The sequence below is a fragment of the Fomitopsis serialis genome (genome assembly GCF_022376445.1).
Source record: "Fomitopsis serialis strain Sig1Antser10 chromosome Unknown B0H18scaffold_179, whole genome shotgun sequence".
NCBI lineage: Eukaryota > Fungi > Basidiomycota > Agaricomycetes > Polyporales > Fomitopsidaceae > Fomitopsis > Fomitopsis serialis.
The window spans coordinates 53,903-79,497 of record NW_025955139.1 but is presented as its reverse complement, the minus strand read 5'-3'; the positions used below and the strand labels follow the sequence as shown (position 1 = coordinate 79,497).

Here is a 25,595-nt window from a genome sequence, read left to right as displayed (position 1 = left end):
ACTCTCCCCTGGACTCATCAAGCTTGAGCCCGAGCAGCGCTCGCGGATACTCAAGTCAGGCCAGAAGGTCAACAAGATGCTGGGTGCGACACCGGTCATAGACGTCGTGTCCCCTGGCAAGAGCGCGCTTACGCCCATAAGCACGCCGAGGTCTGCTTTAAACGCCAGCGTTTTGGATGGTAAACGCGCGCCCTTGCGCGCGTTCACCGCCCCGTCGCCAGCCAGGCGCGTGCATATCGCTACGACTCGGGCAGACACGTACGACAATGGCCTCAAGTCGCCGGTATTGCAAATCACGGTGACGTCCCCTTCGAACGAAAATCAAGACGCGTCCGCGCACACCAGCAAGACCACGAACGCGGGCAGAGGGATCCGGAGGAAGAAGGTCCCAGCTGCCCTTCCTTTGAACCAGGCGTCGCGCACGGAGGCGCTGCCCTTGTCACCATTCCGCTATGCTACACTCAAGTAAGTCTCATTGTGCAGCATGTTGAAATCAGTTTCTCATGGGTTCTCAGAGCGGTCAAGGCGCCATCTCTGTCCCCAGTCGCCCCCTTTTCTCCATTCTCTCCTATCACTGTAAAGAAGGTGGAAGAGAGCAAGGTCGAAAAGCTGCAGAATCTGGAGAAACTCGCGCAGTACTCCGCAGTGGGCATCCCTCAAGAGATGATCTACCCCTCCTTCGGCCAGGTGGAGGAGAAAACAGAGCAGATCACTTGTTTCCTTGATCTCTACCGCATGGGGACGATGGGTCAAGTACCCGGGCGTTCCGCATCGCTCGCTTCGGGATTGCACACCGCCCCTGTGCCGTGCCCGATGTTACCGTTACTAGTCCGACCGCCGCGGTCACCGCGCTCCTCATCAAGCGGCGGGCAGGGCGAACAGCCGCAGCTCAACGGGGTCCATGAAGCGGCGTAGCCGGTCTGCAGGCGACTTTTACAGCGTCACAGATGCGCTCGCGCTCGAGAGCCCGAGTTTCGGCGCGCGCATGAACAGCCAGCTGCACGCGGCGTCCGTCCTCTCCCCAGTCGGGACGAATTCCGCCTTCCTCGCGCCCCCGGAGCCTGTCCTGTCCGCCGGGCGTGCCTCCTTCACCTCCGCGCTCTTCTCGCCCTCTATCTACTCCCAGTTCTCTGCGCGCAGTGCTGAGTTCCCCTTGTCCCCGGAGCTGGTGACTTCGCCCGTGCAGCGCCAACGCACGATCGCGAGGCGCGCCGCTCGATCCTGACGGACGACGCACAGAGGATGGCGACCTTCCGGACGCGCTTCGGCGTGCGCCCGCTCGAGTTCGCGCTCCCGGTGACGCCGCTGCCGCTGCCGATGGGTCCGCTGCCAAGCCCGCCCATGTCGCCTGCGCCACCCGCGGAGGTGCGCTCGCCCCGCGTGCCGTACTGGGTGAAGAGCTCGTACCGCCCTCGGGACTCCACGCACGCGCTGGAGCTCGTCAACATGCGCTACGATCCAGAGGGTAAGCGCCGGAGCGCGAAGAGGAAGACTGTCTTGCCGACGCCGACGACGCAGCGCTTTGAGCGTAGGATGGGGTGGGGAGGCGAGTGGAATCAAGGGGGTATGGCCAACTGGGTAGATTCGCTGAAGCAGCTGTGAGCAATTGAGTAGGAGGATGCGAGTGGGCGGTGAGGTTGCGTGGGGTCGCGCGTCGAGCACCGGTCTGTACGGTTGTTGTGGGTGCTCTGACGGTGCGTCGTCCGAAAGTCGTGAGAGTCCATGTATCAGTTTAACTATCTTTTTCTTTCCGAAATGACATGGGCATGCGCAAGTTTATTCCTAGTGCGTGTCACTGTTTGAACTTTGAATTGAAAGGCCTGCTCACTGAACGAGCTAAGTTCGTACTATGTGGAGGCCTTCCGCGGTCCATAGACTACGTATGTACTACTACCGCGCATCGCGTCTATGGTACGCAATTAACACGATACCATAGCTCAGGGGGGCCGCCCTGACACTGGCAGTACTTACCGTGACTGAAGTACTTGTCAGTGATGTCCGTACCATTCACATGCCACTGGGTTTTGACTCTTGTATAGTCAATGCGCGTTCGGCTCGAGGCTTCGCCTGCGAAGAACTGAGTCACGGAGAATATTGTAGCTGGAAGGCGACAATCATACGTGGAGTAAGTGTGTGTTGTAAGTATCATCCCGGTATCATCGAATGTGAATTGGCAAGAGGAATCAAGCTGTTCGTTGTTCGCAAGCGCCTGCCCCGGTGGCGGAATCCATCGGAGCCGTAAATGTTGAGTCAAACTTTAGGGCGGAGTTTAAAGCCACTCGATCGCGTGGACTCGACTGCCTCCATTCCCTCGTCAACGACCTTACCCAGCCTTCCTCAAGACTACCTACGACGATGGTGAGCATAACTTCCGTAGCGTCGTGCTGGGAGATGTATTCGGCGCTTTCGAACGGCGGGAATTCTGGTTAGGACGTGTGCAAGACATTGGATGGTGCGTCTTGCGTCCAGATGACATCTCGAAGACTATCTAACGCCCAGCTGCAGCACCAGAATCCCCGTCTCGGCAAGGACAATACCATGTCCAAGCCCACGCTGAGCTCATTCATGGGCGATGAGGCGTAGCTATGCTGGGCCCGTGCTCATTCTGTGAGCGCGGGCGTTAGAGCTCCGAGTACATCGCGCCAGCACCTGCTTCTATGCAGTGGCATGGATCGCTGATGGCACTCGTCTCAATGACCAGCCCAAGGCCACTACCGGAAAGAAGGTCGCGCCCGCTCCCGCTGGGGCGCGCAAGCCGACCAAGACCCAGAAGAACCCTCTCTTTGAGGCTCGCTCGAAGAACTTCGGTATTGGTGGGTGCGCAGGCCTCCCGACATCTTTCACTCGTTGACCGTGTCGTCCATGACCGCGCTATGCAGGCCAGGACATCCAACACAAGACCGACCTCACGCGCTTCGTCAAGTGGCCGCAGTACGTGCGCCTCCAGCGCCAGAAGGTCATCCTCCACCAGCGCCTCAAGGTGCCCCCCGCGATCGCACAGTTCTCGCACACCCTCGACAAGAACACTGCGACCCAGCTGTTCAAGCTCCTGAACAAGTACCGCCCCGAGACGAAGCAGGAGAAGAAGACCCGCCTCGAGGCGACCGCGAAGGCAACCGCCGAGGAGAAGGAGGCGCAGGCGAAGGAGTCGAAGAAGCCTCTCTTCGTCAAGTACGGCTTGAACCACTGCGTCGCGCTCATCGAGGCGAAGAAGGCGTCGCTCGTCGTCATCGCGCACGATGTCGACCCCATCGAGCTCGTCATCTTCGTCCCCGCGCTCTGCCGCAAGATGGGTGTGCCCTACGTGATAGTCAAGGGCAAGGCCCGTCTCGGCACGGTCGTCCACAAGAAGACGGCTGCTGTCCTGACCCTCCAGGACGTCCGCAGCGAGGACCAGCGCGAGCTGAGCACGATCGTCTCTGCTGCTAAGGCGAACTTGTACGTCGTCTCGCCTTATTGTAGTCGTGCATCACCTGACGCGTCTCGGTAGCTCTGACAAGTACGAGGACAACCGTCGCCAGTGGGGTGGAGGCATCCGTGGCAACAAGTCCGCGCAGATGCTCCGCAAGCGTGCCAAGGCTGCCGGCCAGACCCTCTCGCTGGCCAACGCCCAGAAGCTCTGAACGACTGGCGTCCATCGTCGTTGAAGGGCATCGTCGGAGGTGTTGTATGGCTCACAAAAAGCGCACTGTTGTCCTCGCTATGCATCGCTGGAGCTCGCTGCTATCGCTGCTAAGTTACCACATGTTGTATGTCGTTATGCTATGAGATGGAGATGATCTGTCTCATTCCCTATGCCGCTGTGACCTGCTGAGCATGTCGGTCTAGGATGGCCGTGGTGATGCCGCTTGTATCATACCGTGTACACTAGATGCAGTCCAGTCCTGAGGCGTCCGCGTCCGGCCGTTTCAAAACGTTCGTGAGCAGGCATGAAGTAGTACACTTGAAGTTGGGTACGAATTTCTCTATTGCCTCGGGTCAAACGTCAAACCTCTAGCACCGTATGGCATACACTGTGTTCTGGGGCTGGTCAACATTTGCAGGTACTGTGAATTGCGATAATTCAGGAGGCAGCAACGTGAATATGTGCAGTCCCATCCCCGTGGAAGTTCGCCTTGATCGCCTCAACCGCCTCTGCAACCTTCGCACCTCGTTCCATCGTTACGAGTAGCCCCTGCTGCTTGATGCTGCCGTCCCCCGTCTCGCGGAAAGGGCCCCATAGTCCCATCGGGTACACCCAGAAAATGCGCGCCTCGAGAGTGCGGTCTTCGGCGTCGACGCGCTCTTGGCCACGGATGTACCCCGCCATGGCCATTTGAAAGGTGTCGGACCCGATCGAGATCTCGTCGAGGGTGCTGGCGGCGAGGAGGGCGGCGAGGAGAGGCGTGCATTCGGTGCCAGTTGAGCGCGCGGCGTTGTAGGGCCATTTGGGTGGGGGCGAGGAGGATGAGGTCGTCGGCGTGGACGAGGATGGTGTCACGGTGGTCATGCCTCCAGGCTCGGCGAGTGAGTGTTGTGTTTGCGATTGGATTGCGAGTTGTCTGTGGTGAGGCGATCAGGCGTACCCCTCGGGTAGTACTGGTGAGCGTACCGAAGTCTGGCGGCAAAGTCGAAGCAGAATCAAGGAAGAAGGAGCGTAGGGAAACGGGCGGATAGTGCTCTTCAGAGCCTTGGCAGAAGTGTACGCACGAGCATATGCTGGTATGCATCATCATCGCCTCGCCTGCGCCGGTCCTAGGTTGTGTTCGTGAGCGTTATAATATGGTTGATGGGCCTCTTACAGATGCCAGTGGCAGTTGCCCCGAGCGGCGACAGCTATGTCGATACTCTGCGCAGAGTATGTATCTCAGTGAAGGGGCCATGCTATCTGAGGGCAATTCCGAGTTCACTCCCAGGTGCATAGGTCAGAATTGATGGTATACATTCAGACTGAACATATTGCGAAGTATATATCGATACGTTCCTCAGAGATAGGGAAGATGCAACCAGGCTCATTGAACATTGTTGCGTACAACGTCCTCCGCAATGGGCAATACGTCGTTCCACATCGGAAAGTCCTCCCGTGCCCACCGCTTCCTACCTTCCCCACTGGTCACATCCAGGAAATGCTTGACAGCAAGGATCATCTGCCGCGCACAGACCTCCTTGCGCACTCCGCCCACACCCGTCGCCAGCCCCGTCATGCACACCTTCCGTATGGACTCACCCTCGCGCTCGCCGCGATTCACACTCTCGTTCCACCGCTCTACCTCCACCAGGAGGCTCCACATCGTGTTGTACACGAGGTCCTCGTGCCAGCTGACGTCTACTGGGTAGCGCATTGTCGGGCAGACCGCGAGGACGCTGCAGCGGGGGAAGCGCGGGTTCTGGCGCAGCTCGGGGGTGAGCGGGACGAGCGTGCAGGTGCCGGGCGGGGCGAAGCCGAAATGGCGGGCCTTGAGCGCGGCTTGGGCGCATCGAGTGAGCGCCATGATGTCGCCCTTGGGTGAGAGGGCCTCGGAGAGGTAGTAGTCGAAGCTGTCAGTGGTCGCGCGTGGAACAGGCGGTTCAGCGAATCATGGTCGTGCGTGGAAGAGAGGATACTGACCCGCCGTCCATGATCCCATATGAATTCGCTGGCGAGACCATGCAGTCGAACTCGGAGTGGGGCGGCTCGAGCGTGTCGAGCCGAGCCTCTACGACGTGAAAACGTTGCTGATCCTGTGAAGGCAGCAGCTCCTGGATATGGCGTTTCCAAGCTTCATTAAGGCTCGGTCCCGGCGAGGACGCCTTCTGCTTCGGCTCCATGAATACGAAGGTAACACTTGTCATGGTTCCTGAAACTGGTGAGAGACTGGTGAGTTGACTTCAGCCTGCATCATTTGGCGTCGACGACTTACAACTCTGAGTCTGGCGCTTCGGGGCGGCCTGAGTTCTGCCTGAACAGATAGAATGCCTGCTTTTCGAGCCGGGATCTGCTGCAGCGTTAATCTTAGAGGTGTTGCCTGTCGTAGACACAATCAATTGAATACCCAGTCATTCTCGAAAAGGATCAATGTACGCACGTCTGTGCAACACCGATACCAACGGCCCAGGCAGAACTCTCTGTGAATGTGATCCAGGTTTGACAGAACGAACCCTGAGATTGCCACTCCGAATCAGCATGCAGCACCCTGGCGGAGCCGAGTCTAGTTGGATTGTATCGAACGTGCATACAGTAGGTAAGTAAGTTACCGGGTAAGATATTACTTCAGTGAAGTGCATAGGGAAGCTTACGTAACTATTTCGTCGAGACTGTAGACAGCTGTAGACTCGGGGTATCGTGACTGATGTACAACTACACTGATGGCACTCTGCACACCGGAAGGCTACTCGTACCGTCGTACTACTTATACATGGCGTGAAATGGGTTGTGCTCTAAGGCGGAGGCACCCGAAACACAGATCCCCACAGGAACGGACATGTCCGCCAGACGACTGGTAGTCTGGTACTGGTCTGGAGAAGGAAGAGGGACCAAAGAGGCAGGTTCGGCGACAGCGCGCGGGTAGCGATAGGGGGGTGCTCACACATGACGTCGTCATATCGTCCGCTGCGCACATACGCGAGTCAGCACGCGCATCATCCCTACGCCGCCAGCCACCCTATAAAGAGGCGCACTAGCGGGAGACGCGGACGCACCTTCACGTCCGACCACTGCACGACCAGCCGCTTGATGCGCGCGGCCAAGTTCTTCTTGCATATCCCACACGACAGGTGCTCTCCCAGCGGGCACAGCGTCGCCTCCATCGCGCCCGTCGACTGGTCTGCAGCAGAAACGTGAGTCGTCGCTCGGATACAACCTCTCACGAACGCACCTGGACGAGCGTCCCACGCTAAATACGCCGAGGCCAGTGCCCACGCACAAGTCAGCCTCTTCTGCTCTGCGGAGTTGCAGGCCGCAGTCGGCGTGTGCGTGCGCGGAGGCGGCAACAGGAGCCGCTTGAGCGCGTCGATCCGCCCCAGGTGCAGGAAGAACAGCTGCCTCATGTACAGCGGGCCCATGCGCACGATGTGCTCGTCGGAGAGGGTCCACAGTTGAAGGCCGAGCAGGTGCGCGGACGCGGGCACGGCGAGGTCGTGCAGGTCGTGGTGCGCCGCGAGCGCGTAGACCTCGACCGGCGCGAGTGGTGCGTGCCCGAGGATGAGCACGTACAGCGGCGTCGAGGACGCGCAGTGCCGCGCGACGGGCACGCCGTACAGCGCGAGCGCGTCGACTGCCGCGATGAGCACGTCGAGCGAAGGCGAGTAGCGTGCGCATGACAGGCTGTAGATGCTGTGGAGGACGACGTTCAGGGTGGCGGCGGACTCGGGAAGGAGGATGACCGAGCCGAGGTCCTCAGAGAGACCCACAGCCTCGAGTGCAGGGTGGGGGGCTTTCGGAGACTTCATGGGCAGCAGCCCGCGGAAGCCATTCTCAGAGGCGCCCAGGACCTGATTTGAGTGGACATAAAAGAAGACGGCGTCCGAGGAAATGAGGATGAGATCAGGCGGGAGCGGGTTAAGGTTGGCGGTTGAGGAGAATGTAGTCGAGACGGAGACAACGGTGTTTGTCTCCCGGTTGGCCTCGCCAGGCGACCCTTGGTCTGAGGCCTGTACCGTCGCAGAGGATTAGGGCGGATCCGGGAAGATCCATCACGGAGAAATGCTTGTTAGCCGACTAGAGAGAAAGAGGCTCTGATTGCGCTTGCTCACCGGTGGAGTGGGCACCTGAGAAGGGGGATAAGAAGCGTACAAGGGCGTCTTCCCTAGAACAGACTTCCCGGGAACTGCGGAGTCTTCGACAGGGTCGGTCACAAACTGGAAGACTTGATCCCATTCTTGAATCTCCGAGTCCATCAGAGTGGGTGAGTAGGGAGGAGGGCTACGCCGACAACGCCTTGGAAAGTAGGCTGAAGCGGTAACGGCACCAGGCCCAGGGGTGAGTGAGCAGACGAATCCCTACCAAGGAGGCGGCTTGTTCGGTTTCTGAGTGGTGATGATGCTTGTAGATAGGGCGCGGTCAAAGCGTAACCGTAGGGATAACCAAGGTGATAGAAGAGGTGTGTAGTGGCGTGGAACGGAGAAGTGGGATGAGTTCGTAGTTTCGACCAGTGCGCTCGCTGTGTACCGAGGGCCGCGGGGAGCCCGAGGGGACTGAAGGGAAAGAGGACCTAGTACGGGGGATAAGAGGCGACTTGGTAGCAAACGGGGAGGTTGACTACGGCCGAGCCAGTGTATAAGCATGGGCAGACCAACTCTGTACGAACTTGCACCAGACTGTCCGACGAGGCGGCGCACCCGACAGGCCGGCGGCGGCTGGTGCCTCTCGCTTGCCCATTCCGTGCTTCAGTCGCAGGCTCCTGGCTCCGTCCCGGACGCCTACTCGTTACTACAGACACCTCCAGCCTTCAAGCTTCATCACCAATACTTACGTCGCCCCGAAGCGCAGGCCTGGGTGGCGCGGTTTACAGCTGAGTCCATATCGTCAGTCCCCGCGCCTTTCAAACATGCATAGGCGGAGTCCAGCGGGTTTGATACGGGATCACACCGGACGTAGCGGACTTCGACAGCCAGGCTGAGCCAGGTAGCCGCGACCTTGGCTATGGTGGCCCAGGTTGAGCGCTTGAGCGGCAGCGAGATCACTGAATCCCAACGTCCGACGACCTCCGCTCCTACTTCGTATAGCACTTTTGTGCGGGGATGATGTGGACTTAGCTGTCAGGCCCACGTTCGTACAAGCCGGCGTCCGATCGGCTGGGCGAGGATGCGTGCAGACGGGCTGTTGGACTGCGTTCGCGGGGTACCGGGTACGGGAAGAGCATCTGGTACGGGGAACAAGGGACGACTTGGCAGCAAACGGGAAGGCGTATGCATGCGCAACGGAGGCCGAGCGAGTGTATAAGCATGAGCATACCGACTCTGACAGTACGGACTTACACCAGACTACCCGACCAGGCGGCGCACCCGACAAGCCGGCGGCTTGATGCCTCTTGCTTGCCCAGGCTCGCCCATGCCGTGCTTCAGTCGCAGGCTCCGCGACACGTCGCTGGCCTGCGCGCCCCAGACGCGTCTTCTACGTCGCTTTCTCAGTGCCAGCGCACGTAGGAACATGGGAGCACACTCACCGCGTCAACAAGGAAGACATGCATAGACGTGTCTGTTGTTTGGTCGCGGAACGTAGTCAGCATGTTGCTCTTGCCCAGTCCAGGAGCATAAAAGTTGCGTGCAGAGGCATACGGCGGACAGGAGGATGCATGATGATATGTAGTCCGCAGACTGATCATGAGTTGCGGACACCCAAACAGCCTGAGGTCTTTTGTTTGTCGGTAGCAGGGCGATTGCGTGTGTCGAGAAAGAAGGTAATATGTATGCGCTGAAGTCTCGAGCGACGACGAGCAGCGGGCCTCAGACGTACCGAGTGAGCGGCGCTGTCCCGGCGACTGTGGTCGGACTGGTCCTGGATAATTGCGGAGGAGGAGCTCGGAAGAACCTCGGTGGATCCTACGCTGTCGCCTTGCCCACGCCTTGCTCTCGACGACTCCGTTCTCGCGGCATGGCTCACATTATAAGTATATACTTCAGGGCCTCTCTGTGTGTCTCAGGTCTCTATTTCCTGCAAACGTGGTCGAATCAACTTCGCTACTGTGCTGGAACCACTGGCAAGCGTCAGCGACAACCTGCGATGTCCGGCAGCATACATACGGTTCCACTCTTAAGCACCTCGCCATAGGCACTCTCTGCTCGTATCTCACGGGAGATTCTCGGACACATCATCCATGCGACGGACTAGCGACACTATCCGTCGCGGCGCTAATCTGTGCTACGTCTACCGTTACCCGCTAGTCCGTGGATGAGCGCTTCGGGCCACGCGTCCGCCACACGCGCTGTCCTCGCGTCCTCAGCTGTCCGCTCGCTCACGGCGGGAATTACTCGTCTTCTCTCGTCGCAACACACTCATTCATTTACATTACACTCTTTGATACCTATGGGCCTCTGCTCAGGATGTGGCAAATCATTCCGACATATGGATGGAGATGAGTGCTCGAAGTGTCGGAAACGGCAGGATGCGGGAGATGCGGCGGCTTTGGAATTGATCTCGGTGCGTATCATGAGTGAATGACTTTGCATACATAGCTTGATGAGATGTGGTACCAAAGAAACTCTTGCAGTGTGGGGGTTGTGGAGTCACATTCCGCTACCTGGAGGCAGAAATCTGTGCAATCTGCGAGGGGAAAGACCAACCCGTGGCAGCGCCTTCCGGTGAGTCCTCTATTACCCATGACCTCATGTAATGAGCTAACTCGAGACTGTCCGCAGCGGGGCAAGCACGCGCTCCGTCTCATGGTGGAGCGGCGTCAGCGTCAAAGACCGCCGCGGCTCCTCTACAAGCATCGACGTCGAGCGCCGCGATGCGACACGGTCAGAAGTCACGGTCGCGCCCCGCCACCGCCTCGTCATCTCGACAACGCCCTGTTCCTGCAACGGGCCCTCGCATCATCTCCGGAAATGGAGATTGGAATGCACCGCTCGAGATCGCCGAGTCTTCGGATATCGAAATCGTTAACCACGACGACGACGACGACGACGAGGAGGAATTGGAGAATGCAGAGCCGGAATCCATCGACAACGCCATCAATCGCCATAGAAAGACGGTAACGTCTTACCGGGTGAAGGGGAGGTCGATGAGCATCCCGGCCACACCCTCATCTTCGTCTATGCTTACGACAGCGAAGTTCAGCAAGCTTCGGCAAGGCCAACAGAAGGCTGCCGTGCTCAAGACATCCGTGTCAACTGTCCAGTCGCTGACGTTCCACTGCGACGTCATGTTGATGAACAAGAATGGCAAGACAACAGCCACTTGTATCCCGGCGTTCCGCTGTGAAGTCGCGCTGAACGATGTGAGTGACCGGTTGTTTCGATGTAGTGGTATTCTGACTGTTGTGAGGCAGTCGATGGATGCATTGGTTGCCAAGGTTGTCGAGGAGTTGAACAGCGAGGATGGTCAGTGGAGGAAGGCGTATGGTGATGATGCGCTTGTCACGATGTACGTGTTTCGGTCATAGTCATTCGATGTTCTGACCGTTTTGTAGTCGTGATGTATGCCTCACCTTCAAGCAGAAGGTCACTACGCAGTACACTCACATCAAACCGAAGAAGTACGGGTCCATACGGCAGTTCTGGGACTTACATACACGCCAGAAGGGGCTGTACTTCAATGACCATCAGATCAAGCACTTCTCGCCTGCGATTGGCGTTCTTGTGCCAATCAGCTGCACCCAGCCTGTGAGTTCGTTCTTGTAGACTATGAAGTACAAGGTCGTGATCATTTCTGCATCAGAAGGTGGATTCCGACGACAGTGGTGATCGTGATCGCGGCCGTCAAGGCAAGACTTCTTGCAAGCGCAAACAACGGGTATCTGACTCGGCCTCGCCACCACCCATCAAGAAGGAAAAGCTTGATGACAGGTCAGTCAATGTGAAGGTAGAGGTGAAGGACGAGGTGAAGGAGGAGCCTATCGAGCCAGCACTGCCGAAGAAGCAACGTATGTATATCTTTCCTATGTCTTGCCTACATGCTAATAGGTCCATCTTCTCGCAGGTGCTGCACGCCGTAAGGCGCCGACAGTCAAGCCTCCATCGCCACTGCGTCCTATCGTTCTACATCGCTCGATCACGTTTTTCTATGAGCAGCCTGTTCGTGAGGATGAAACATGGTCACTTCAGAGATCTGTCAACGACTTTCAGGGGAAACTCCATATTCCATTGACTGCTGGCAACTCAAGCAGAGTGCGAGAGGTATGCTTTCCTTGGGTAGAGTAATGCCTACTAAAATTTTCCCTGTAGCTTCTTGTCGATGATGATGCTTCCATTCTCCTCGGAGGCCCACGCTTTGATGTCTACAACTCAGAGCTAGATGCTGCTCAGCTTCAAGTCCTTCGTGTGGCAAGGCTTGGCGATTTGCTCTCAGGTTTTCTGGCAGCACTTGGAAAGCAGCCTGCATGGTGTAAGGAAATATTTTTCCTCGTTGTAGATCAGTGCTCATATTTCCTCAGTTCTAGACATTGAAGTTCCCACTTACTTCATTGCCTTGGAACTTGAAGACAGCAATGAAGTACCCAAGACTGTCTTAGTCTGTTGCCCACATGCTGCCGCTGAAGAGCTATCGGGTGATCTTGCACCAGAGATCCAGGCTGAGATCAATGCCCTCACTGTAGCCCTCTCACACTATTCTTTGCATAGCTGTGATGGTGACAAGGTATATGCAAGTTTCAAGAGTAAGTCTTGTTTTCTGTTTGTCTGTCTTATTGATAACTGATCAATACCTCAGCAAGCATAACAGAGGGTGGGGCCAAGTTACAGATATTTGATCCTGTGATCCATTCGTGAGTACAGCTTGTTCAGCTATCTCTGTTGACTGTATTGATCTTTGTTCTATCATAGCATCTCTGGTGATGAAGGACTCCATGATCAAGGCCAAAATGCTGTTTTGGACTTCAAGCTAAAACATGCATGCTCAAGACTCTGTTCCAAACTCAAGCTCCAACCTTTTGTAGATGCAGCCTAGGTGAAGTTCAATCCTGGTGTATATGCATAGCAGATGGATTCAGCAGTAACATACAACATTCCTTTGGCCATTTACTTACAGCCTTTTAATACAAAATCTAATTTGTTTTTGTAAACTGGGATTTGTACTCCCTGTGTGATTGATATTGGGCCATAATGAGACAATGTCTGTTGTGTGAGTCATTCCCCATCATCTTACCACCCAGCACTATACCTAAAGGCTCAAGTAATGTGTGCATTCACTACCAAGGGCTCTACAATTCATAAATGAATAACAGTGTGTATATGCTAGGACAGTTTCAAGCTTCTGCCTCAGCAGCAGCAATCATCTGCCTAAAGACTATCCAAGCTGTATCTAAAGTTATCTCTGGTTTACCAATTGTTGCATATACTTCCTCAGCCAAGGCCTGGTACTCTTCATCTACATACTCCATATCCTTCTCAGCCTCCTTCTCAGCCTTCCTCAACAGTCTCTCCAACTCAGCCTGAGGAACAGGAACAAGGCAAGGCTTACCACCCCACTTTACAGGTGTGCGATAGAAGTCTGAACGCTTCGCACCCGATGGCAGCAGTTTATCTGGCTGACGACGGATATACTGCCCATTTTCCCTGTTGCACCAAGCATCAAGTTCACGCTGGACAAGTGGGAACCAGATCCAGTTAGCAAGTTGCCTAAGAGTACATTGAGCAAGTCTTTCTAGTGTACATGTAGATTTAGTACTTACCCGTGCATGTAGTTACCCGCATCGAAGTCTGCACTGTAGCGACCAGCATCATACACAGCGAGGACATTTGTCCCCCACTTCTGGAACAGGGGGCGCCATTGTCGCTCAACTGTGATGTTCCGTGGGCTCGATGTATACCGGTAAGCCAGGATCACATTGGAGTCAAGCTCCGGCGCATACTTCTGGCTGCGATAGATCAATCGACAGTATCTACTATAGTAGATTAGACTCACCGTAATGCCTTCTGATGGGCAAATATATCCCCAGTCTCCGAACCGTGGTCACTCGTAACCTGAACAGGAACACCTGAAAATGTTTAATCAGCTTCGCAGCAACACTACATAGCATTGTGTGACATACCACCTCGCTCCTTCGCACAACGAAGGAATACCACTAGACAAGCCTTCGCCTTACGGTTGGATGGGAGCACGTTGAACTGCAGCTTCCCGCCACCCCATTTGTCAACAATGCCGTAGATACCAAAGCCCGCGTGAGCAAGCTTGTCGTGACCGTCAATCGACCATTCCTCGTCTGGGCCGACAGAGGTCAGTGGTGTTCGAACAAGCGTCTTGCGGCATGAGAGTGGGTGGCGATCTACGAACCCTTGCGGTGCGTAGGCATGCATGACGCGATCTACCGTCGACCTGAATTATCCTCAGTATTCAATTTGTATCGATTCACAAAACTACCGTGGCCTTACCGCGGGATATGTATGCCCTTGAGACCGAGCGTCGCCTTCACCCAGCGGGGCCCGTTTGCATTCGCAGGATCACGCTCCATTTCGTCGACGACGAGCTGTGTCTGCTCTGTCTCAGGTAACTGGCACTTGCGGACACTTAGGCCAAGTGTGCGCAGATACTCGGCAAGTTTCGTACGACTTCGGTGTTGCGTCAGTACCATAGCTTCACATGCAGTACACCATGTGCGTACCCAATATTGACCGCATGGTCCTCTCTGAGCCTCGCCCGTATCTCCTGATAGCCCGTCACATTGATCTTGTAGTACCCGCGCAAGACATCGGCCAACCAATCATCGAGGGGATCTAGGTACAACAGTTAGTACTTCGTAAATCTCCGTTTAGGGTTGCCACACGTTGTGGGGTAGGCCCACATGGGAGCAACGGTACGAGCTCGGAACGACACTCTCTCAGGCGGCGGGCAACGCGGAACGAAGCGACATCGATTAGTGAAAGGACGACTCGGCGAAGGATGACCAAGTAAATACGCGGAACGAAGACAACTACTGTACATGGACATCAGGTTCCTCCGCCACCTCATCCTCGACCTCTCCCTCCTCCATCGCCTCGACGTCCTGAGGGTGCGCGAACCGCAGGCCACGCGGTATCCCGGAGTAGCCGTCCGGAACGTACACTCCTTCCGACAAGCGAGCGTGCAAGTCGCGGACGCTGACCTCAACCGAACTCAGGCCCCGGGCGATGCGGACGGCCTCGGAACGGGCGTCACGGTTAGCGGCGCGGCATTCGTCAAGAAGGCCTTGGAACCGGGTGAGTAGACCATCGAGGCTGTCGGAGGAGGCGCGGAAGGAAGACAACTGCATGGGACGCTCCAAGTATCGAACCGGAAGGAGCGGGCGGCCGAGCTCGGCGTCGGACTGCTCAGCGGTGACACGGTTCGGAGCCCAGGCGATCAATGGATAGGGTTCGCCGACGTAGCTGTGCTGAGACGGGAGAGTCAGGAACACCTGGTCGAGGTACTCGATCAGGTCCTGCACGTCGGAGTATCGGCGGACGAGCGGAAGGGACGCATCGCCGTGGGCAACCGCGCGAGACCGAGAATCGAAGAGCATCCGCTGCGCGGAACGGAGGAAGGTTGGCGAGACGTGGAGGACGAGGCGGGAGAAGGCACGTACGATGAGCCATCGGGCGCCATGGGCCCAAGCGAGCCACTCCAGGTCGCTATCGGGGTTCAGACGGGGCTCTACCACACGCTCGTCACGAATGAGGTCGATGAGGCGGTAGAAACGGGTGGTGTAGACAATGGTCGAGGGGTTCGGTGGGATGTCGGCGGGCATCGAGGACTCCAACGACGGTGGACCGGTGAACGGAAGAGGATGGCAGGGACGGCGGAGGGAGATCCACGGGGGCGGAAGGAGTAGGAACGGAGGGGAACGGGTGCCAGCGAGGTAGGAACGTGGGAAAGGCAGCGGAGGGGGGCTAGGAGGGTAGGGCGGAGGAGAGGGGGAGTTAGTTACCTACCACTACCTCTCAGGACTCAGTATCTAGGTTGCACCGGGCAATCTCAGGCTTCAGGTCCCGTCTCAGGCTCGCGTTCAGGCTAAGGAAGGTCGCAGGAGTTAGGCTCAGGCTCAGGATCCAGGAGAGCTCAGGTTAGGAACGTCGGAGGGAAGGCTATCGAGTATACCAGGCTCAGGAAAGGCAGTCTTCACTAAAGGACATCGCGGACGAAGCGTGCGGCGCACCACCCCATCTCCCCTTTTCCCTCCGCGAGGTACCACGGACCTCGCTCGCTTCCTCCGCGAACCGTCAACTTGCACCAACGACCCCCGCCCATCGTTTTCACCGATACCAAGAATTCCCTTCCGCGTCGTCCACGCACCGGGGACTCGCAATCACCACATCGCGTCGAGATCTGGCTCGTCCGTGGAGTAGTTGCCGACAACCTCTTCCAGTTCTAACTTCCATTCACCATCCTCCAGCGGCCAGAAGCCTTCTCGCAGGCCTGTGAGAACGGACTGCACGAAAGGTTGGTTCGGATGATCGACAAGCATGTCGCTCAGTCGATTGACGTCGAATGGGGTTTCTACTTTAATGTGATTGCTACATCGAGCTAACGAATTGGCTAGCTCGCGGTTCTGAAGGAGGTGTGCAGGTGGACGAGGAAGAGGAGGAGCGATCTCGGTGTATCTTGCAGAAGGAGAGAAAGTGGAGGATGAAGATGATGACCAAGCAAGTCCGCGTCGATATTTTGGTAGCTCGTCGTCAAGCCCAGGGACTTGCTTTCGCTTGCCGAGTTCAACAGAGGACGAATGAAAAGGAGTAGGACCTGCTGCAGCCTTCTCAGCTGCCTCGCGCGTCACCAGGAGCTCCTTTCTTTTGCGAGCTTGGACAGAAGCGAGGCACGTTGCCTCGTCTTTTGCTCGGTGCTGGCCGCCACACTCGCAGCACTCTCCATGCTTCGGGAGTTAGCACAAGGGTCGCTACACCGACCAAGGTTCCAGTTGATACAGCGTGACTCGCTGCGCGAGCTCCGTTTCGAAGCCGCCGAGGTGCTAGAACTGCTTGTATTTGCTCGCTTCCCAAGGCTTTGGGTCGGCGAGAAGCGAAGGGTTTGCGTGAGAACATGGACGTGTGTCCGCGAGCGGTCATCGAGCCGGAAAGGGCCCTTGGCGTAGCTGTCGCGGATAGCAAGATCTGCCCCCATGGCGTAAGAGGGTTCGAAGGAGCGGCGACAAATAGCTCCGAGACAAAGCGCTGATACTCGTCAAGCTCGGATGCTCGGTGCGGGTAGAGGCCTTCGTCGCATCGGCCCAAGCTGCAAAGACTCGCTGCCAGTCGGCTTCGGTACGAAGAGGTCGCTTAGCTGAGGATGTGTCCTTGCGGACGAGTGAGAGGCCTGGCGCAAGCTCCCTAGTGTCTTCGTCATGATCGTAGCCAAGCTCCATAGTGGCGAAGATTCGTTCGAAGCTGACGAACTTGTCGGCAACGAGGTCCTTCCATATAGAGCGAGGAAGCGGATGTCGCCACGTCTGCTGCTGCATTGCGTTGATAATGGGATCGACGGCTTTCTCGGTGCTATACAGCTGACGTAATCGCCATGTCTCCTGGATGTGCTCGTCGCCGATAGCCGGTTTAAGAGCAGCGAGGTGGGGAGCCCCGGCAAGGACGGTGGATGGAATGGAAGGCGGACGTTCACTGGAGGGACCCACCAGACCGAGGAGAGCCTTCGTGAGGTCACCGCTTTGCCCGGAGTCCGAGCGCAAAGACTCCAGCTTCTGGCGCAGTAGCGCCCAGGCAACCTCGTTGGCTGCTTCCCCGCCTGACAGACCGCCGGGCCGATCTTCCGGGCCGCGATCGGGAGAGCCAGGATCCTGCCTCCTAGCTGGACTCCCAGGTGGTTGCTGCCGCGCTGCCTGAAGTTGCTGAACGTAGTCGGCCACCTCCTCGGCAGAAGCGCCGGACTGGCGGAGCTGCTGTTCGGCTTCATTGATAGGGAGAGCGCCTCGCGAAGCGTCATCGACAATTTGCTGCAAGGCAAGAGCCCGTTGGCGAATGTGCTCGGCGAGGTCGTCAGGCCCGACGTCATTAGGGGCCTGAGGAGACGCCGGAGGAGATGGCGAAGTGTGAGGAATCCGGCTCGTCGGCGCGTTGGCGCGGGTGGGCGTAGCGTCGGCGAGGTCGGAAACACACGGGAAGTCGATAGTTGGACACGGACAAAGGTGAGTAGGCAACGTCCTTGTATCGAAGCTTGGGCCTTTGCCCGTCGTAGGTACTGTATTTATACATGAGTGAACGTAGGCCGAATCGAGTGAACCAGGCATATGATGTAAGCGAGAAGAGTCAGAGAACAAAGGACGAGTGGCAAGCTGTGGCACAGGTCGCCACTCCGATGCCACTCCGAGCATAGCATGTACCAATTAGGAATAGGTCTAGAACGAGTCTATGGTGAGTCAGGAAAGAGAACGGAAAAGGAAAAGGAAAGAAAACAATATATCTATTCGGACGAGCGTCGGGCGCTCGTGCGATGTATCCCGGCGCTTACGCTTACGCGTCCCTTACACGAAGAGACATGGGAATTCGACATACGGGTGAGCGAAGCGATGGGCTACGAGGGTGGAGTAGCCGGTATGCAGATGCGAAGCTTCGAAGTCTGACAGACTTGTGAGATATAGTGTGCCTTTGTTTGCGCGATACGCTAAAATATACGAGGCGTACTATATCTGTTCACGGCGGGTGAGCTTCGCGATCAGCGGCGAGGCGGCTGAATCGGACGTACCTGCGGGGCGGCAGCGAGAAGGGTGATCTGTGCGCTGCGCCCGTACGCGAGGTTAAGACCCTGTTTAGGATAGGGGATGCGCAGCGGGCTGCAGGACTGACCAATGAGCATGCTCGTCTGACCTCCGTCAGCAGGTCGCTGACATCAGAGCGAGCTTGGTCGAGCCCGACGCGCCCCTGGCTCGGGATGCACGTGCGACGTGCGTGGAGAGGTCTTCCGAGTGGGTGCGGAGGCCTCAGAAATTCCTCCTTACCCCCGGAACCCGGAATTACCTCGATCACTCCCACAACCACTCCCACAACCACACGCGCGACCGCGTAAGACCACCATGGGCAAGAACAAGAAGTCCTCCGTACCTGACGAGCAGCACCTACACCTTCCGCGTCTCTCCTCCATCCCAGAGGGCATAATCACACCAATCGTTGATACGCATACGCACCTGCACTCGACCTTCGGTGCCTATCGCAGCAAGTATCCGTCCGGGCGCTATGAGACCGTCTTCGACCACATTATTTAGTGTGTCTTACACGTTCCGAACGTTAAAACCGGAGTGAGATTTGCCCGTTTCGAACGTGGCGGCCGGCGCCGGCCGGAGGGGTCCGGGTCCACGTTGCAGACGTGGACGTTGCCAGTGATCCGGCCGGAGATCATGCCGGCCGGTTCAGCCTCGTCCACAACGTTGCGGCCGGCCCTGCCCTCCTCAAATACCACCTCCAATGTTGCGGCCGGGCTGTTTTCACCGGACGTTGCAACGCTCCGGCCGGAGCGCGTGCCAGCCCACCCCCCACTGCTCAACGCTCCGGCCGGAGTGCATGCCAGCCCTGCCCCCTCCTCAATTTTGCGGCCGGCCTGTTTTCACTGGACGTTGCAACGCTCCGGCCGGACTACACCCAGGCCGCCCCCCCCACTTCTGAACGATCCACCCGGCCTCTTTCACCCAACGTTGCAATGCTCCGGCCGGAGGGTATGCCGGCCGGTCATCCCTCGTTCCCAACGTTGCGGCCGGAGCAGGCAGAATTCAAAGTGGCCAGGCAGTCCACGCTGCAAACAGTCCAGCCGGTCAACAGATATAGCATTGCAAACGAGCTGGCCGGCCTCAGGCCCCACCACTACAAATGGTCCGGCCGGACTTTTTGCCGGCCGAAAACACAATGTCTCGGGCCGAGGGTACAGCCAAAACTCGGCCAAAGCAGCCAGACATTTCCGGGCCGAGCTTTTGCTTCACCGACCGGGCAAGCATTGTCTCGGGCCGAAAAGTTGACAATTTTCTCGGGCCGAAGATTTGAGTACTGCCTCGGGCCGAAGAGTTGGGCATTTTCTCGGGCCGAAGATTTGGCCGAAGCTCGGTGAAAACAGCCGGGCTGTCGGATTGCCATATAAGGAAATTTGGTATTGACTGGTAGTACTTCATTGATAGACTATAGTATCAATTCCCTAGTGACCAAAGATGTCTAGTTAGGCCAGGATGTGCAAAACAAGATTTACTCACAGGCTTCTTTGCACAACAAGCTAATCAATTTCTGAAGCCAGTTTTCTTTTCCCACACTGTTTGACTATCTAGGATGTGTTGTTTCAATGCATAGAGTATATCCCCAACAGGAATAGTCTTATTCTTTGAAGCTGAATACAGGACAACAGATAAGGGGCATACAGATATGGTACCGTGCTGAACAATGTTGACTCCTGCAGACAATCTACATTCAAAACACTGTTTCACAACCTCTGATGGTTCATTTACCCATAGGGAGTGAATCCTCCAAAGGAACAGTCTTATTCACATAAGCTGAATGTAGTACAGAGTTAAGGCAAGGGTGTATGGGTATACATGTCATACTGTGTTTACTTCCTGAAGCCAATATGCTTTCCCCGCAATGTTCCACAATCTAGAGTAGCACATTTCAATGCAACAAGCAAGTCTCCCAAAGGAATAGTCTTATTCTTTGAAGCTGAACTCGGGGATGAAGATAAGGTGAATATGCATTATATTGTGAGAGACATACTTTGGATTATTGTCTGTCTGGGTGTCACACTGAAATGTTGTACCAGCATGCACATTGCACCTGCCACAGAAACATTTACATTGGTAACAGTCCGGCCGGCCAATCCTCATCCTCATAGGAGATGGTCCGGCCGGAGTGCATGATCCCCTTAACTCTGTACCACACACAGCTTGTGTGAATAAGACTATTCCTTTGGAGAACAGATTCCTTGTGAGGAAATGAACTATTCTAGATGGTGAAACATTGTTTTGAATGTACATTGGCTGCAGGAGTCAACATTGTTCAGCACGGTACCATATCTGTATGCCCCTTATCTGTTGTCCTGTATTCAGCTTCAAAGAATAAGACTATTCCTGTTGGGGATATACTCTATGCATTGAAACAACACATCCTAGATAGTCAAACAGTGTGGGAAAAGAAAACTGGCTTCAGAAATTGATTAGCTTGTTGTGCAAAGAAGCCTGTGAGTAAATCTTGTTTTGCACATCCTGGCCTAACTAGACATCTTTGGTCACTAGGGAATTGATACTATAGTCTATCAATGAAGTACTACCAGTCAATACCAAATTTCCTTATATGGCAATCCGACAGCCCGGCTGTTTTCACCGAGCTTCGGCCAAATCTTCGGCCCGAGAAAATGCCCAACTCTTCGGCCCGAGGCAGTACTCAAATCTTCGGCCCGAGAAAATTGTCAACTTTTCGGCCCGAGACAATGCTTGCCCGGTCGGTGAAGCAAAAGCTCGGCCCGGAAATGTCTGGCTGCTTTGGCCGAGTTTTGGCTGTACCCTCGGCCCGAGACATTGTGTTTTCGGCCGGCAAAAAGTCCGGCCGGACCATTTGTAGTGGTGGGGCCTGAGGCCGGCCAGCTCGTTTGCAATGCTATATCTGTTGACCGGCTGGACTGTTTGCAGCGTGGACTGCCTGGCCACTTTGAATTCTGCCTGCTCCGGCCGCAACGTTGGGAACGAGGGATGACCGGCCGGCATACCCTCCGGCCGGAGCATTGCAACGTTGGGTGAAAGAGGCCGGGTGGATCGTTCAGAAGTGGGGGGGGCGGCCTGGGTGTAGTCCGGCCGGAGCGTTGCAACGTCCGGTGAAAACAGGCCGGCCGCAAAATTGAGGAGGGGGGTCGGGGCTGGCATGCACTCCGGCCGGAGCGTTGCAACGTACCATGAAAACAGGCCGGGTGGATCGTTGGGGACAGTATTCAGGGATGGCAAGGCCGGCCGCAACGTTGGAGACGAGGCAGAGCCGGCCGGCATGCACTCCGGCCGGATCGCTGGCAACGACAACGTCTGCAACGTGGACCCGGACCCCTCCGGCCGGCGCCGGCCGCAACGTTCGAGACGGGCAAATCTCACTCCGGTTTTAACATTCGGAACGTTAAATCTTACTCAGTAGGCTCCTTCGACTTCGTGCGGGGGATGTATGACGGGCGAGGCGTGGAGGCGATTGTGGACGTATGGTGCGAGGCGCCGGTGCTGAAGCAGGCGTGGAGGGAGCTCGCGGACTCTGCGCTGACGGAGGAAGGGAGGAAGAGCCAGTGGGCGGGTATGGAGTATTGGTTCGTTATGGGTGCGTATCAGTTCCGTGCCTATCGCCCGGCACTCGTTGCGGTGCTCCCGTGCGGGGCTGTGAGTATCCGCCGGCTAGCTCTCGATATGCATCGCTGATCGTGGCAACTAGGTGTCCATCCGTACGTGTCGACTGCGGCTACACCGGCGCATATAGACTCATTATGCATCCTCCAGACACGAAGCGAAGCTCTACTCGGATGAAGTAGAGAATGATATGTACGCTTGTTGTGTTCTGCGCTTCTCACTTCTACTTATCACGACGCTTCTGCAGCCTAGAAGCGATGGCCCATCCACGCTGCGTCGGCTGGGGCGAAATAGGCCTAGATTACCATTACGATAACTCTCCCCGTGAACTCCAGCAGCAAGTCTTCACCCGCCAGCTCCGGCATGCTGTACGTCTCGGTAAGCCGCTCACCATCCACACGCGCGAGGCGGAGGAGGACACGGAGAGGATAATGAAGGAAGAGGTGCCGAAGGACCATAAGGTGCGTGTGATAAATCCGTCAAGTACGCGCTATCAGTTGACGTTTCCATGTGGATAGATCCATATACACTGCTGTACGGACTCGCCGGAGTGGGCTGCGCGAATGCTGGAGCACTTCCCCAATCTATACATCGGCATCACAGGTATGTCTCGTTCCTCCCATTCCATCTACCTACTTACAAGGCGTATCACAATGCACACCCGTAGGCGTCATCACTTACTCTTCGAACCTCAACACCGCCAACGTCATCCGCCATCTTACCTCCTCGCCATCGTCTTCTCTGCGCATTCTCCTCGAGACAGACGCGCCTTTCATGGTACCGTCAAACTTATACGACACCGCGCTCAAGGGCGTGAAGGGCCGTCTGCCGTTGAGCCACAGCGCGATGATCCCGTGGACTGCAGAGTTCGTCACCGGAGTCGCAAACGAGATGAAGACGGGGGTGGAGGTGGAGGCGGGGAGCGCAGAGACGTGGGATGCGGAGAGGGTGATGCGCGTAGCGAGGGAGAACGCGAGTAACATGTACGGCGTTTGATTGGCTGGTGCCGATGTACTCCGTACCACCTTGAAGCCGCGTGAGTACAAGAGCAGCGTCCTTATCTGCTCCCGACGGTGCTATGGGACCTTGACGGAAGGCGGCTACTATGCGGCGGCGTATTCTCGGAAGGAATGTTGGGAGGATGAGCCTGGATTCTGCGTCTTCCTCCTAGGACCGCTGTGTTCCACCTGTATCAGGACGGATGTTCATGCGGAACCGCAGGCCATGCTCTGCATTTCTGCGGGGTAGGTTCAGAATGTCACCGTCCATAGGAAGGCGATAAGAAGCCGTTTGCCTGTCCCACAGCACCCGACCTCTCTGGCGTGGCACGGACCATTCGTCCAACCAGGCGGTCTAGACAGTTGATAAATGGGCGCGAAACGGCGCCGGTGCGATAGATAAGACCTCACGTAACCCGCTGTTTCCTCGTACGTTATGCACAGCCAAATGGATAGTTGTATAGCTAGGTGTCTTCGCATCCAGTCAGCACTCCAGGCAGCCATATGAGACACGAACGTACTTTGGCATTCTCACATTCCAACGGGGGTCATGCTGTGGGGCACAGGAATGCGCTGCCGCATGGAATTTCTTGAGAAGCTGGAAGCTTGAAGTCCCGGAGGCCATGCTAGGTACAGCCTCTGTCCAAGACACTTCTCTGGCAGCGTGCTCGGATGGAATTGGAAAGGAGTTGAGCCCCACAAAGGGAACGAATGGGGAGGTCTGAGTCATGTACTGAGTGCCAAATGCAGTGCTTGCTAAAACAATCCTGTGTCTCTGCAGACGCGCGGAAGGGTGGAAACCAGCCAACCAGGAGACAGTGACACTACCGGGTACTACCCATCCGACTAATGACAAGCCTCTCGTCTGCCAGTGTACCGACTTCGACGCCGTCCGCTCATACTCGGCGCCTGCAACGTCGTTTGAGTCGCCGAATCCGGCTACCTCACAGGAAGTAACGTTGATTAGAATGTGATGTGATTGGAAAATGAACGCACCTTCCCCGAAGTATCGTCCTTCAAGCTTAGCGACACGAAGTTCTTCAAATTAGACGGCACATAACGACGGGCTGCAGCCAATCAATCCAGGTGGATCACTAGGCTGGCGGCTGTGGTCGGACACCGCACCTGGACCGTACTACATCATTCCATCTCACACCACCGAGATACTTAATTACATATGGGGTCACAGCCTCTCAGGTAGCGGCTGTGGGGTCACAGCTTCTTATGGCAGGCCCACGTGTGATGACGTAGCACCTCACGTTGGGGATATAAGTACCTACTACCGCGCGCTCCTCCTTGCAAAGCAGGGCCGCGCTGCATAACTAGTAACTCACACTAGTATAAGACAATGCCAGCAGACATGAGAGGCCCTCACTACACCCCTACAGCGTATCCTGCAAGGCAAGCGCTACTATATCTATGGAAGACAGTTTTGAACTCTGGTACGTCTTGTACTAGCCTAGCTTGAGTTCGTGACACAATCCGTTTTCACATCTTCCGAACTTTGCTTCAGTGAGCAATGGCCGCCGCCCTCTGTCTCTCTATCAGGATTCCACTACCCGTACTACGTTGGCCTCGATGATTACGGCAACACGACGCAGCAGTTGCTCGAGACTTTGGGGCCTCTTAACGACTCGGAGATGATGTCAGATACTATGTTGGGCCTGGCTACAGGAAGCCTATGCCAAGAGCTACAACTACCGCTTGAATATTCATTCAATCCGGGAATATCACATTTTGCGCCCTACCATGTCAGTATGTAGCCTGTACAACTGCTGCACAATCGCCTGCATATTTCATTGCATAACTGACTCCTCGTGCACAGTCACACTGGCAGTTACTTCCAATGCTGCCAGCAACGGCTCATGACTCCCAGTCTACACTCACTAGTGGTGGACTCAATGCCCAGCCGCAGCCCGAGTACATGGCTTCGGGAGAAGCAGTGCAGTCTCGTAACACCGTCAGCTCTCAGCCGTTGAGTCTCGTAAGTGCTCATTCAATGTGATGTAGTGACAGAGTTGTCATAATTACCGGTGCTTACTTGCTTTACACGGACAGTTGACGGTCTCCGAGCAAATCACTCTGAACCGCATTGCTGGAAGATATACACCACAAGACGGAGCTGACCTGTTGCCCAGTATCCCAGGGTCAGGTACGAGTAGCACAACGCCCGCTGTGAGCTTCAATCGCCGTGTTCGTACAACCATGCCAATACTGAAGTGTGTTACAAATTTACAGCTGGCATTGGAGGAACTACCAGGCCAGTTCGAATCGACTACTTTGGACTGTAAATGGGACGGCTGCCGTGCAAAATTAAAACGGATGAAGACCGCATTCAATGCGCACTTCGAGGCGGAACACTCCCAAGTCCATGCAAATGTGCATGGCGCGACGGGCCCCTGTCTGTGGCATGGTTGTCGACGACAGTCCTTAGTCTTGTCCAATCTCCGCCGACACATCCATGAAGTCCACGTTCCCGCCTTGATCAAGGTCAATTGCCCGGTCTGCGAGAAGAGCTTTACGCGCATGGAATCGCTGCGAAAGCATCGTTCGAAATTCCATGCAGACGCTGCATCGATCGTAGGTGGTGAGTCAATGTTAGGTTTACCTCGGCCCAGAGAGTCAGAGACTGATTTGTTTGACCAGTACCGGTCGCGTGAGATGCCAAGGACGTTGGTACAGCCCTTGCTACGAGTTACTCTGCGCCATGACTGTAATGATAGTACTTAGCATGTAC

At 56.1% G+C, this 25,595-nt stretch overlaps 11 protein-coding genes across 11 annotated transcripts; 6 read left to right on the top strand and 5 right to left on the bottom strand.

The window, feature by feature from the left end:
* Positions 1–55: 55 nt before the first annotated feature.
* B0H18DRAFT_960196 (uncharacterized protein) lies at positions 56–1,602 on the top strand (the record flags this gene model as incomplete). The annotated part of the gene is made up of 4 exons (XM_048042928.1): positions 56–465; positions 516–753; positions 830–1,168; positions 1,240–1,602. Coding segments are annotated over 4 exons (1,350 nt in total), but the record flags the coding sequence as incomplete, so codon positions are not given.
* A 618-nt stretch (positions 1,603–2,220) lies between these two features.
* On the top strand, positions 2,221–4,057 carry B0H18DRAFT_941154 (50S ribosomal protein L30e-like protein). The gene is made up of 5 exons (XM_048041875.1): positions 2,221–2,358; positions 2,702–2,813; positions 2,880–3,438; positions 3,491–3,749; positions 3,801–4,057. The coding sequence occupies exons 1-4, from the start codon at positions 2,356–2,358 to the stop codon at positions 3,621–3,623; spliced, it is 807 nt and encodes a 268-aa protein (XP_047886165.1). The 5' UTR covers positions 2,221–2,355; the 3' UTR covers positions 3,624–3,749; positions 3,801–4,057.
* B0H18DRAFT_158278 (uncharacterized protein) lies at positions 3,886–4,823 on the bottom strand. The gene is made up of 3 exons (XM_048036904.1): positions 4,782–4,823; positions 4,592–4,734; positions 3,886–4,541 (listed from the first exon to the last, which is right to left on the bottom strand). Exon 3 carries the CDS (start codon positions 4,487–4,489, stop codon positions 4,064–4,066), a length of 426 nt encoding a protein of 141 aa, XP_047886164.1. The 5' UTR covers positions 4,490–4,541; positions 4,592–4,734; positions 4,782–4,823; the 3' UTR covers positions 3,886–4,063.
* A 62-nt stretch (positions 4,824–4,885) lies between these two features.
* On the bottom strand, positions 4,886–6,399 carry B0H18DRAFT_158211 (uncharacterized protein). The gene is made up of 4 exons (XM_048036903.1): positions 6,045–6,399; positions 5,880–5,984; positions 5,588–5,822; positions 4,886–5,517 (listed from the first exon to the last, which is right to left on the bottom strand). The coding sequence occupies exons 1-4, from the start codon at positions 6,241–6,243 to the stop codon at positions 4,992–4,994; spliced, it is 1,065 nt and encodes a 354-aa protein (XP_047886163.1). The 5' UTR covers positions 6,244–6,399; the 3' UTR covers positions 4,886–4,991.
* On the bottom strand, positions 6,144–8,510 carry B0H18DRAFT_1047765 (uncharacterized protein; the record flags this gene model as incomplete). The annotated part of the gene is made up of 5 exons (XM_048030853.1): positions 6,144–6,568; positions 6,658–6,782; positions 6,834–7,608; positions 7,711–7,842; positions 8,505–8,510. 5 exons carry the CDS (start codon positions 8,508–8,510, stop codon positions 6,557–6,559), a joined length of 1,050 nt encoding a protein of 349 aa, XP_047886162.1. The 3' UTR covers positions 6,144–6,556.
* A 1,306-nt stretch (positions 8,511–9,816) lies between these two features.
* B0H18DRAFT_158152 (uncharacterized protein) lies at positions 9,817–11,394 on the top strand. Its single transcript, XM_048036901.1, has 5 exons — positions 9,817–10,096; positions 10,155–10,257; positions 10,315–10,895; positions 10,947–11,280; positions 11,336–11,394. The coding sequence occupies exons 1-4, from the start codon at positions 9,848–9,850 to the stop codon at positions 11,058–11,060; spliced, it is 1,047 nt and encodes a 348-aa protein (XP_047886161.1). The 5' UTR covers positions 9,817–9,847; the 3' UTR covers positions 11,061–11,280; positions 11,336–11,394.
* Positions 10,848–12,707, top strand: B0H18DRAFT_158159 (uncharacterized protein). The gene is made up of 9 exons (XM_048036902.1): positions 10,848–10,895; positions 10,947–11,280; positions 11,336–11,381; positions 11,444–11,540; positions 11,597–11,793; positions 11,842–12,001; positions 12,051–12,272; positions 12,326–12,380; positions 12,439–12,707. The coding sequence occupies exons 2-9, from the start codon at positions 11,093–11,095 to the stop codon at positions 12,560–12,562; spliced, it is 1,089 nt and encodes a 362-aa protein (XP_047886160.1). The 5' UTR covers positions 10,848–10,895; positions 10,947–11,092; the 3' UTR covers positions 12,563–12,707.
* A 153-nt stretch (positions 12,708–12,860) lies between these two features.
* Positions 12,861–14,311, bottom strand: B0H18DRAFT_887840 (uncharacterized protein; the record flags this gene model as incomplete). The annotated part of the gene is made up of 6 exons (XM_048041201.1): positions 12,861–13,233; positions 13,287–13,472; positions 13,520–13,592; positions 13,647–13,930; positions 13,987–14,144; positions 14,195–14,311. Coding segments are annotated over 6 exons (1,191 nt in total), but the record flags the coding sequence as incomplete, so codon positions are not given.
* A 1,983-nt stretch (positions 14,312–16,294) lies between these two features.
* B0H18DRAFT_1147359 (uncharacterized protein) lies at positions 16,295–17,555 on the bottom strand (the record flags this gene model as incomplete). The annotated part of the gene is made up of 1 exon (XM_048035703.1): positions 16,295–17,555. A coding segment is annotated over one exon (927 nt), but the record flags the coding sequence as incomplete, so codon positions are not given.
* A 1,032-nt stretch (positions 17,556–18,587) lies between these two features.
* On the top strand, positions 18,588–22,856 carry B0H18DRAFT_1097305 (uncharacterized protein; the record flags this gene model as incomplete). The annotated part of the gene is made up of 7 exons (XM_048032479.1): positions 18,588–18,755; positions 20,546–20,549; positions 21,661–21,844; positions 22,011–22,052; positions 22,108–22,321; positions 22,379–22,463; positions 22,528–22,856. 7 exons carry the CDS (start codon positions 18,588–18,590, stop codon positions 22,854–22,856), a joined length of 1,026 nt encoding a protein of 341 aa, XP_047886157.1.
* A 1,350-nt stretch (positions 22,857–24,206) lies between these two features.
* On the top strand, positions 24,207–25,149 carry B0H18DRAFT_960189 (uncharacterized protein; the record flags this gene model as incomplete). Its single annotated transcript, XM_048042927.1, has 5 exons — positions 24,207–24,300; positions 24,407–24,609; positions 24,684–24,842; positions 24,917–25,010; positions 25,097–25,149. The coding sequence occupies 5 exons, from the start codon at positions 24,207–24,209 to the stop codon at positions 25,147–25,149; spliced, it is 603 nt and encodes a 200-aa protein (XP_047886156.1).
* Between the last annotated feature and the right edge of the window lie 446 nt (positions 25,150–25,595).

What these genes read in the sequence shown, in the direction of transcription:
- B0H18DRAFT_941154 (XM_048041875.1), top strand. An exon ending in CTCGAAGAACTTCGGTATTG is followed by an intron (nt 2,814 to 2,879) that starts GTGGGTGCGCAG and finishes CGCGCTATGCAG; the next exon opens with GCCAGGACATCCAACACAAG. An exon ending in TCTGCTGCTAAGGCGAACTT is followed by an intron (nt 3,439 to 3,490) that starts GTACGTCGTCTC and finishes GCGTCTCGGTAG; the next exon opens with CTCTGACAAGTACGAGGACA.
- B0H18DRAFT_158278 (XM_048036904.1), bottom strand. Translation starts at nt 4,489, where the DNA reads ATGACCACCGTGACACCATCCTCGTCCACGCCGACGACCTCATCCTCC.
- B0H18DRAFT_158211 (XM_048036903.1), bottom strand. Translation starts at nt 6,243, where the DNA reads ATGCACTTCACTGAAGTAATATCTTACCCGGTAACTTACTTACCTACT. An exon ending in GGTATCGGTGTTGCACAGAC is followed by an intron (nt 5,985 to 6,044) that starts GTGCGTACATTG and finishes TGTCTACGACAG; the next exon opens with GCAACACCTCTAAGATTAAC. An exon ending in TATGGGATCATGGACGGCGG is followed by an intron (nt 5,518 to 5,587) that starts GTCAGTATCCTC and finishes GACCACTGACAG; the next exon opens with CTTCGACTACTACCTCTCCG.
- B0H18DRAFT_158152 (XM_048036901.1), top strand. Translation starts at nt 9,848, where the DNA reads ATGAGCGCTTCGGGCCACGCGTCCGCCACACGCGCTGTCCTCGCGTCC. An exon ending in CGGCTTTGGAATTGATCTCG is followed by an intron (nt 10,097 to 10,154) that starts GTGCGTATCATG and finishes GTGGTACCAAAG; the next exon opens with AAACTCTTGCAGTGTGGGGG. An exon ending in ACCCGTGGCAGCGCCTTCCG is followed by an intron (nt 10,258 to 10,314) that starts GTGAGTCCTCTA and finishes GACTGTCCGCAG; the next exon opens with CGGGGCAAGCACGCGCTCCG.
- B0H18DRAFT_158159 (XM_048036902.1), top strand. Translation starts at nt 11,093, where the DNA reads ATGTATGCCTCACCTTCAAGCAGAAGGTCACTACGCAGTACACTCACA. An exon ending in TCGTGATCGCGGCCGTCAAG is followed by an intron (nt 11,382 to 11,443) that starts GCAAGACTTCTT and finishes CCACCCATCAAG; the next exon opens with AAGGAAAAGCTTGATGACAG. An exon ending in ACTCAAGCAGAGTGCGAGAG is followed by an intron (nt 11,794 to 11,841) that starts GTATGCTTTCCT and finishes TTTTCCCTGTAG; the next exon opens with CTTCTTGTCGATGATGATGC.